Source organism: Physella acuta, unplaced genomic scaffold (assembly GCF_028476545.2).
Source record: "Physella acuta isolate Inbredline_101_S28 unplaced genomic scaffold, ASM2847654v3 ptg001331l, whole genome shotgun sequence".
In the NCBI taxonomy this organism is placed as follows: domain Eukaryota; kingdom Metazoa; phylum Mollusca; class Gastropoda; family Physidae; genus Physella; species Physella acuta.
In genome coordinates, this window is record NW_026732846.1 from 100,477 (window position 1) to 111,781 (window position 11,305).

The following is an 11,305-nucleotide window of genomic DNA, read 5'->3' on the forward strand; positions in this document are numbered from 1 at the left end:
TGTGTATAATAGTTTGTGAAGATCACATTTCCGTACTGGTAAAATTTACCTTGCTGGTGTGCTGAGTATGAAAGATCAAACAATAAATTGTCAACTGTTTTTTTTATTAAATCTTTAGTTGAAATAATTTAATGAATAAATAAATGCATGTGATTTGTTGGTGACTTTTGGCCTTCGTGTTTTATACTTTAAAAGAAAAGATAAAATGTAATACAGTTGTTTTTAAGAAAGTAAAACAGGCAATTTATTTTTTATTCAGGTAAAAAATAAACAAGGAATTTGTATTACAAGTAGATATCTTTGAGTGTTAAATAACTTGGAGAATTATAACTGACATATTTATGAGTTCATTATATCTAGTACACAGTTTCTTCCAGACTTTTTACTCCGGGGGGGGGGGGGGGAGGGGGTGCACTTGATATTTCCGTGGGGGGGGGGGGGGGGGGCGGACAATGCTAAAAGTATGTTTTCTATAGAACATCATAGTTTGAAGGCTTTAACAAGACATTGTAAAACAAGCTTCAGAGCTAGTGTTCTAAAAAAATTGTTGGATATCCGAAAACTATTCGATAACAAATGCAATAAAACTTGTATAAAACAGAACCGTATATTTGTGCTTTATTTAGTGTTTTTTTTTTATAATTATTTTTTTCTCAAACTCTAACTACACATGAGTAATTGTTTAAGTCTAACAGGCAAGGAAGGAAGTAAGTTACAGTTGTGTAAAAAATCTGGTTACAAATTATTTCCAGATTAAGGCGATCATTGTGAGAATTGAATTAAGTTTCGTTTTGTCGAAATGACAACGACGAATATAAGAAATGTAATTCAATTTTGCTTAATCAGTTACAAAATATTTTTTTTTATATATAAAAGCAAACATGTTGTATTTAAATACCCAAATAATTCGCCATTCGGGATTTTTTTTAAAAAGTTGAAATGACAGAGATGAATTAAGAAATATAATTCAATTTCCCTTTTATCAATTATACAGTGTTTTTAATTAACTATAAAGCAGACATGTTACATTTAAATACAAAAATAATTCAGCGATCTGGGATTTTTAAAAAAGTCGAAATGACAGAGATGAATTAAGAAATATAATTCAATTTTGCTTAATCAGTAACACAATATTTTTTTTTTTACTATAAAGCAAACATGTTGCATTTAAATTAAAAAAAATAATTTCGGCAAATCGGGATGTTTTTCATAAGTAGGTATTTCCCAGTTCGACAGTACAGGATAGAGCCAGTTAGTTGACAGCCTCGCTAGGCCAGTTGAGTTGTTTGACCAATCCTCCTTTGGGGCGAGCGTAGCCGCCATATTTTTCAAGGGCCAGAACCCTGTCTGTCGATCGCCATCCCACCTGACCGGAAGTGGTTTTAGGAACTGGTTTGGTTGAGGGCAGCACTTTCAGGTATCTGTGGGGGAGAAACGGAATTGTTGAAAATAGTGCATTGAGCTAAAAAAACAAAACAAAAAAAAAACAATGTTAATTTAAAAAATTATAATTAAAGTAACATCCATCGATTACATCAGCTATATTGAATTTTTTTTAAACTGGAAATTAATGTCGGCTTGCATCCAAAAATAGCAAAATAATATAAATCTAATTTGTGTTGATTAAATTCTAGTTGGGTTACTTGAACTGAAAAATATCGCCTGTCACTATGCAGTGCTAAAAATGCTTGCAGATCAGTGTCAAGATTGATTGACTTGCATATGACAAATAACTAAATTCAGATCAAAAGCTACTTGTAAAAACACAAATTGTTAAGTCATAACCTCCGCAGACGTAAAGTATTACGTCACAACCTCCCCAAAAGCAAACTGTTACGTCAACTCTTAAAAAATACAAAGTGTTACGTCACCTACTCAAACGTATAGTATCACGTCAAATTAACATCAGTTGTAAAGTAATACGTCACTTCCTTCGCTTTGCACGACGCACGTGGCCAAAATCCCCACCCTCTCCCACCCCAACCACCCCCTCCCTCCAATCCCATGAGTGTGACGTTGTTTATGGACAATCTCTAATGATACAAATCAGTACCAATTATAATATTAATTACCACAATCATAACGATTTACAACTAATTATTTCTACTTTTAAACCAAAAAATGAACTTTTGCGTTGAATAACATTATAAATTAATTAAAATTGACAGCGCAATAAAATTAGCTGACAAAAATCTATTGATAGCTAGTTTGGGAATGTAGGCCAACGGTTCTCAAAGTGTCAGTCTCTGGGCTAGAGTACCATATATGTCACCATATGAATAAGGTGTCTGTATCTCAACATAAGGACATATAAAGGGCACAATGGAGACAAATAGAATTTAGCAGGAGCAAGTACAAAGTGTAAATGGATTTTCGGGATGCTTGCAATTTTTCTTTCATACATGTGTGGGGGGGGGGGGGGAAGGGGAAAAGGGCGCATTGTAACCGTAAACAAAAAGACACACACACACACACACACACACACACACACACACACACACACACACACACAACATATATATATATATATATATATATATATATATATATATAAGCCCCGGACCCTGACGCACATCTCGAGACAGATGTGACAGTACGTGTTGCTGTAATACCATCGGTGTGGTGTTGAAGTGGTAGCATGAGCCGATATACCCGCTGTAGATTGTCTTTGATACGGTACGCAGATCTATTATTAAACACTGTCTGTCGCTGACACCGACCTACTGTCTCTTTCATTATCCCCCCCCCCTCCCCTATTACATGTGCCCCCCCCCCCCCCAACTCTCATCCATGAAGCTCTAGATCTTCAACCTCCTTACCTTTCCTCAATCCTCCAAACACTCGTCCAACCCCTCCCCCCCCCCTCACCCCCTCCCTACACTACTCCACTACTTCTCCTCACCCCCCCCCCCCTCTATACTTCACACACTTTACCCTCTCCCTCCAAACGAATCCACTCCTCTCCGTATATTTTCTCCTTCACCTCCCCTACCTCTTCATCCTCCATACACTACACTATCAACCTATCACCCCTCCCCCCACACACCCAACAATCCACTCCTCTCAGTACATTTTCACCTCTCTTCCTCTCCACACCCTACCATACCACCCCCACCCCCATCCCCATACCACTCCACTCCACTCATCCTGCACCTTCACCCTCCTTTCCCCTCACTCCACCCCCACACTTTACCTCCCCTCCCCACACCAGTCTACTCCTCTCACTACCACTTTACTCCCCTCTCCATAACCACCCCACTTCTTACACTACAGTTTCCCATCAACCCTCCACACTCTAAGCCCCTACCCCTCACCATACTCAACTTACATCTTTACCCTCCTCTCCCTCCGTCATCCACACACTTGCCTAACCACCACCACCTCTTCTCTCACTTCACCCCACATTTACAGCTCCTCCCCCCTCCATCTACCCCTTCACTCCCTCAACCAACCACTATGTCAGCCATCCCTGTATCGATCACCGGCCGGGGTTATCGACTGATGACGTTACCGATCTCAACAAAATGGCCGGTAAAAAAAAACCGTTATCAGTCGCGTGACCTGACTGAGGTAGGTCAGGCTGACCTGGGGAGATGAGTGTTTACTCGCAGCAGATGTAGGCCGTCTGCACGTGCGGTGGTGAGCAGCGGACGTTGGCTTAGTCGACCCGGGGGTGGTCAGCTTGTGTGTGTGTTGGTCTGGGTTGTGTGAGGGTGTGTGTGTGGGTGTGTGTGAGTGTTTGTCTGGGCTGTGTGTATGTGTGTGAGGGTGTGTGTGTGTGTTTGTCTGTCTGGTGTATTACAGTGTGTTTGTGTGTGAGTGTGTGTGTGTGTGGGTGTGTGTGTAGGTTTGTCTGGGCTGTGTGTATGTGTGTGAGGGTGTGTGTGTGGGTTTGTCTGGGTTGTGTGTATGTGTGTATGTGTGTGAGGGTGTGTGTGTGGGTTTGTCTGGGCTGTGTGTATGTGTGTGAGGATGTGTGTGTGTGTTTGTCTGTCTGTTTGGTGATTTGCAGTGTGTTTGTGTGTGGGGTGTGTTTGAGGGTGTGTGTGTGGTTTGTCTTGGCTGTATGTGTGTGTGGTTTTTTGATGTGTATGTCTGTCTTGTGTATTACTGTGTGTTTGTGTGAGGGTGTATGTGTATGTGCTTGTCTGGGCTGTGTTTGTGTGAAAATGTGTGAGAGGGTGTAAGTGTATTAGTGTGTATGTGTAACTGGTGTATTACTGCATGTGTTTGTGTGAGCGTGTATGGGTGTGGCTGTGTGTGTAAATGTGTTAGCCTGGTGCATTACTGTGTGTATTTGTGTGATGGTGTATGTGTGTGGCTGCTTTTATATGTGTGTTTGTCCCAGCTGTGTTTGTGTGAGGGTGTGTGTGTGTGTGTGTGCATGTGTTAGTATGAGAGTTTGTCTGGGCTGAGTTTTGAGTGTGGGTGTGTATCTGTCTGGCGTGCAAATGGGTGGGTTTGTGTGTGAGTATTTTCTTTCCTTAGTGTGTGTGTATTTGTGTGTGGGCTGTGCGTATGTGTGTTCGTTTGTCTTTGTGTCTCTGCGTGATCTGTGTTTCTGTGTCTTTATATATATATATATATATATATATATATATATATATATATATATATATATATATATATATATATATATATATATATATATATATATATATATATATATATATATATATGGTATTCTAAAATGAGTCTGCCAAATACGATTCGTACCTGCCTAGATATCCTATATAAAAAAATATTTCACAGCGTTGTTGTTGAATTACGTTTCCGAGCTCAAAGCTTTCCGATAAAGAGAATTTCCGCTGAACATTCTCAAACTAAATTCTCCGCAACATATTTCTCTGTTTCTCTTTGCTCTTGCATTTGAGTCTTTCTGCGGTGCATTTTTAAGTTGGAAACGGTCGTTTCAAGTTCCGTGTCTTTGAAGTGAACTGAAATTTTCCGGACGGAGCGAGAAGCCCACGCGATATTTTTTCCGACCCGATGATGAAGTTAGCGGAACCGGCGTTCCATTTCCCCGCTATAATATCTTCTGTATTCGTCGGTTAAGGGAGATGATTCTGAAACCGATTTAATTCCGATTGTGTCCCTTTGGGGGTGTGGCGCTGAGTTCAAATCGATACGGCTCACATGTGGATAGACGACGTCATCAGCCTGATAATAAAGGAAGATAATTTTTCCACGTTATAAAAAAAAAATTTCTCTGACGAAGACATGTCGAGAAGCTCTTAGCTGACACAATTTTTGGTTCTTTTTTTTTCCTAAGTAAATAAGCGTAGCCGTAACGTTAACCCCCACCCTTCCCCAACACAACCACCACCACATCTACAACTAACCTCACGCCGATTAACTCCAAAGGAATATTTTTCATACCTGGGTTTAAAAAGAACTTAATTTTAATATTTGAAGAGTGAATTTTCTTCCAATTAAAATTAATTCATTTTACGTCAATAACCTTTTAAAAATGGGACGACGCGGCCTAGCGGTAGAGCGCTAGACTGCGAACCCGAAATTGTCGTGTTTTCAGTCCGTAGAACGTCCCTGAGTCCACTCAGCTCTGATGGGTACCTAACTTACGTTAGGGAAAGTAATACGACTGATCATAGTGCTGACCACACTGTTCCTTCATAAGCCGAGATCTCTGAAACAGACGAACTCTACTTCATCTGCCCCATGTGTATCCCTTCATATGCCGAGCTCTCTGAAGCAGACGAACTCTACTTCATCTGCCCCATGTGTCTTGAGCAAGAATGGAAAAAGATAATGAGGAACCCTTAAAAAAGCAGACGGTAGATAAAAATGTATGTTTCAATGAGACAGACGAAGAAACTGTTTAGATTAGATAATGGCCAACGTCGCGGGGTAATTGTTGTTTTAATATGTTCTTCTCCTTCTCCTTGAGATGGTGGTTAAGTTTTTTTTTAAAGAATTTTTTCTGTTTTTGTTTTCCATGACGTAGTGTGGTAGATGATAGATTAGATAATATCTAACTCGAAAGTCTCGAGTTCGACTGCTTGGATCGTCTACACCCAACGTAGAAGGGGTAAAAAAGGGGGAGTTTTTCTATCAGACCATAGGGCAGATGAAGTAGAGTTAGTGTGTTTCTTTACCTCGGCATATGAAGGGATGATGTGGTCAGCACTATGTCCAGCCGCCTTTATTTTTCCTAACGTGATTCAGGAACCCATTACAGCTGGGTAGACACAGGGACGTTTCACAATTCGGACCGAGATCCGAACTCGAGACCTTCGTGCTAGCAGTCGGGCGCTCTACCACTCAAATTTTTGAAGTGGTGGGGACGGCGTAGAGCGCTTGGGGTAACGTTGCCACTACCTAAAGTAGGATACATGTACAGTTGAACTCTACTTCACCTGCGATAATTAGCTTTCATTCTTTAAAAATGCCGAACCATGCCTGTGTGTGTGTGTGGGGGGGGGGGGGGGGGTACAGTTGACGTCAAACAAGGGCCACGTGATTTATGAAACTCAAGCAGACCCGTATAGGGTCAACTGAGCGGACGTCAAGTACATACGGGCTGAACCAAAAGACGTCACGTCACATCGAACAGTCTGATCACCACAAAGCACTAACATGATATGAGGATTATAATATCCATAACTGTAGCTCAACACTGGCTGAAAGATTGTGCAAAAAATATTTTTTGAGTTATGACATTATTTGTATATTATTTTTTTCTTCGTTCTTACTCGTAATGTTGGACGGTAATTCCTCCTACACGATAAGGATTACGTTTCAAAATGTTATTCACCACATAGGTCGTTGACCCCGATTCCAGCCGGCCTTTCTGTTTTAGATTTGCTTCCATAGTTTTTATCCATCCAAGAACAAACTACAAGGCAGAAGTTGTTCCACTTGTAGATTTTAGTTAATAGCATACATTAGTTTAGTGCAAATTAATTGTGTACACATTGTTTAAATCTTTCAGGTGCAGTTTTACAGACGTTTGATGCATATCCATCTATTGATTTCCATCCGCCCTCTCCTAGCTACGCCACTGGTATGATTTCTAAACGCGGATCACTTTAACTATACCAGGGGCGGAACTACAGTGCCGCCAGACCCCGCAATGCTGGGGGGCCCAGGCCGTTTAGGGGCCCAGAGCTGACCATAATAACTTTTTTATAGTAAAAAAATAATTTTCTAGTAAAAACAAAACAGATCTATAATACAGTAGTGATGTTATACAGTAGCTAACACATGCTATTTCGTAAAGGAAAAAAATATATAGGCTACATGAGTTGTAATGTGAAAGATAGGCAAACGTTCTAACCACTCCCATGACTTATTTCCCTTTTTTAAATAGTCAAATATGTGTGCTCTTAAGAAATTTTTAATAGATTTGCACTAAACAAATTAGAAAGCAATTACTTCTCTTTATTATTATTTTTTTAAACACATAATAAAAATGACATAGTATAAAAAGGAAATGTATTAAAAACTAATAATATAAATACAAAAAAAAAATAATCATAAGGCGAGAAACCATTACACATACAAAGCTTTTCTGCTTCATATTCTTTTGACCGACTTGTGTATTAGGAAGCACTATGTCAGACATTAAAACAGAGAATTTCAAAGCAGGCCAAAAGCACACACACAAATTATGTTTTGTTTTAACATATTTTAATTTAAAATAAAAACTAAGAATTTTTACTATTTTTCGAATTTCGGTCAAGCACGTATTGAGTATTCTATGTACGTATTTCGTATTTTCGTATATAGGATCCCATTATATATATATATATATATATATATATATATATATATATATATATATATATATATATATATATATATATATATATATATATATATATATATATATATATGGGGCCCACATTTTTCTTTTGCGGGGTGGCCCATTTTTTCTAGTTCCGCCACTGAACTATACTGTACTATACTATACTGATTAATTCAACTGTTTTCAGCCTAGATCTACTTCACCTACTTTTCAACTGGCGTCACAGGACGCACCTCGATGAGACTCTTCATGGCGTTCTTAGCGGCGTCTTTCTTCGTCCTGTCATGACTCCTGTTGGGGAAATCGTCTCGCACCAACTGTGGAAGTAAAAATTTCAACAAGTTTTGTTGGTTTTCTTTCCATTAAAGTAGAAATAAAGGTCAGACATCATGTAAAGTTGTGTATGGTTGATACAGTCTTCTTCATTTAGAAAAAAAAACATCGCTTACGCGTGTGGAATAAAAATGGCCCTTTTACAATTTCAAAAAATGTTTTGATTTAGGTTTTACTGATCGTTACGACACACACGATGCGCATGCAAAACAAAATATTTTTAAAATAGCTTTTTAAAAACCATTTAATTAAATATTTTATCTCCAGAAAACCTTAATTAAAAAAACAACAATATGAATTGGTTTAAGTAGGAGTTCTTTAGTATAAATTGAGACGGGGGAGTATGTTTAGGAGTGTTACTTACGTCATCAAAGCTTTTGGTCAAAAAGCTCCAGTGCTCCGGCCATGACCTTGTCGCAATATGCTCGTGACCCACGTGATCCTTCCTGTAATAAAATTAAAACTGGTATATATATATATATATATATATATATATATATATATATATAACTATATATTGAGCGTGAACGGATGCGAATCTTTGTCTATGTATGTGTGAGTAGTCCTTTTTGTCCCGACGCCTTTGGAGTGCTATTACTACACTATCAGGAAGTGAAATATCAACGATTAATCATCCTTGTAACAGTTTCATGATTTCTGGTTTTTTTTTGTATTAGTGGTTAATTAAATCAAAACAAAGCAATTCACTGATAGGATAATGCCAAGTTTCGATTTCAGTATTGACGTTAGTGGTTCCGCGTTCTAAAATTCTCCGTCCCATCGAGATCCGATCCTGGTTGCGCGTGATGTCCGTCGAATTGCTGTGATTTTCTTCTGAAACCTAGACCACGTCGTGTCTGCTTCGTCTAGCTAAAGCGGCAGAGTTGTACGTTTTAATTCAAGCAGACGCAACGAGCTTAGCCCGGCCGGGTATGGAAACATCCCCAAATCGAATCAACCCGTTTGGGAACGGGGCAGATGAGCGGGATGATGGACGCTGGCCGGAGTCCGGTCAGTGCCGGTCGGTAATAAGGCAGCTGTTAATCAGACAAAGGCACGATCCTCTGTTATCCTATTGTGTTGGTCCCGCGAACCCGAGTCATCCCAGGGGCGTCTGAGTGGGTTCAGTCGACCCCTGGTTCGTGACTGAGTGGGGTCCGGCGACCCCCCTCCCCTTACATTTTGTGGCAAGTGGGTACCCGTGCTGTGGGTACCTTGGTGTTGCCGTAGCGGCGATTGATGAAGAAATATGGGGGTGAGTACCAGAACACGTGATTCAGTCATGGCTGCCCGTAAATATAGGTCAACTCGGGTCAAGTGGATGAGGTGGTGAGTGCGTATAAAATGACACCCCCCCCCCAACACGCCTTTTTTAAAAGCTAGAAAATTAATGAAGAACAATAAAGCCTTTACCACAGAATCTATTGAGTTCTTAGTTTATTTAGACTGTTGGTCTAGAGAATTTGCATATGAATGAGACGTTTCTGTTTGTCAGCCATTATTTATTATCGGAGTATGAAAATAGAAATTAAACATCAGCAAGGCAGCTTTCTTCGTCGTTAGGAGATGAGGCTCGTAAGCTGGGGAGTGGGGACAGTCACTCTTCTAGGAGAGACAACTCCAAAATCAAACAACTGCTGCCTTGTAGTTTGTTCTTGGTTGGACAAAGGCTATGGAAGCAAATCCAAAAAGAAAAGCAGGCTGAAATCGGAGTCAATGGCCTCAATGGCCCATAACCAGTTGACACGTATCATTAATTGTGTTGGAGGGGATCCATTCAACACTAAAATTAAGATAGAAGAAGAAGATGAAGATGTACGTACATGTCATTTTTACACAGTCCTTGTCTAAACTACTACATCAAGTTAAAAACAAGAGGTATTAGCGTGATTATATGTAGGGATTTAAGTTAAAAAGTTGATGTTGTAAGCCAAGCGCTCTATCCCTAGACCACAACACGGAACCTCCACTATACCAGATGCCTGAAAGAAACCCATGGGTCTAGAGGTTATGATAGTTCTGTTAGCACGGCCGGCGCAACCTATTAGGCGAACTAGGCGGTCGCCTAGGGCGCCATCCCTAGGGGGGGGGGGGCGCAAAAATGTGTAATCGCTATTATAAAAAATTACCTAGTAATTAATAACTTTGATTATCTTTTATAAACTATAATTCTATAGAAAGTATAGAATATGGTAATATAGAAAGGAGTAGCGATCAATTTCGAGCCCTGGACGAACCATCAATTTTGCGCCCCCCCCCCCAAATTAGGCATATAGGCCTATAGGCCCATATTTTTTCGCGTTGGTGAAAATACACCCCCACCTCCCTAATTTGGAAAGATCGGGGCACTTTTGACCAGTCGCTTTGCCTTTTTACTTTGGTGTCACATTATTGAAGTCTAAAACGATTAAATAAGTCCGTAATTTAAATTTCGAACATTTCAAACGGTTTTGTAATTTTAATGTTGACTTAGTGATCGCTCCAGCGCATGACGGGGCGTTCCAAAAACACGTGCAATTTTGGTTTTTAATAGGGCTTGTAAGTCTCGTTTTTTTCTGAATTTGAATTAGAAATATGTTCTGGTGTATAGAGTTTTGTAATGAAGGGGTGTTCAAAGTATTGTCACTTGTTTGGTAAGTTTTGATGGATCGTTTAAATTTGGGAGTAGCGATAGAAGTCTGTTACTGATATGGCTTCGTAGGTATGAAATATCGGTTCTTGAAGTGTTAAAGTGTTGCAGTTTTTATTAGGCTGTTGTCGTGTCGTTGAACATCTAGTGGAATCGGATTGATTGTAGAGAAATGCGAATGTAGGTGTTGAAGTATCGTCGTTCATGAGTATCGAGTCTTGTGGTATTAAGGAATCGAATGTGTTAAATGTTAACGTGTAGTAGTAAGTCCAGTGAAATCGTTGTTGATTTGGAGTATCGTTTGTAGGGCTTGGTGAAGTTAAGCGAGTTGGTGTCGTAGTTCTGGAGCATCGAGTCTAGTTATGTTTGGGTATCGTAGTTTGATATGTGTAGTGAATGTAGTAGAGTATATCGAGTAGTCGAGTTTATCGTAAGTTTGATGATTTCAATTCAGGACGGAACACACTACAATGAAATGGAGGCGTTCTCTAACTGAACAATCTTTAGGTTTTTTTTAGGAATCTATATTACTACTTTTTAAGTATTAAGCTGGAATTTATAACTGACCGTAAACT

General features: G+C 39.5%; 1 protein-coding gene across 1 annotated transcript; it reads right to left on the bottom strand.

Moving 5' to 3' along the window:
- Window positions 1-478: 478 nt before the first annotated feature.
- Window positions 479-8,547, bottom strand: LOC131958512 (uncharacterized protein C20orf85 homolog; the record flags this gene model as incomplete). Its single annotated transcript, XM_059323599.1, has 3 exons — window positions 479-1,421; window positions 7,976-8,085; window positions 8,466-8,547. Coding segments are annotated over 3 exons (361 nt in total), but the record flags the coding sequence as incomplete, so codon positions are not given.
- Window positions 8,548-11,305: the final 2,758 nt, after the last annotated feature.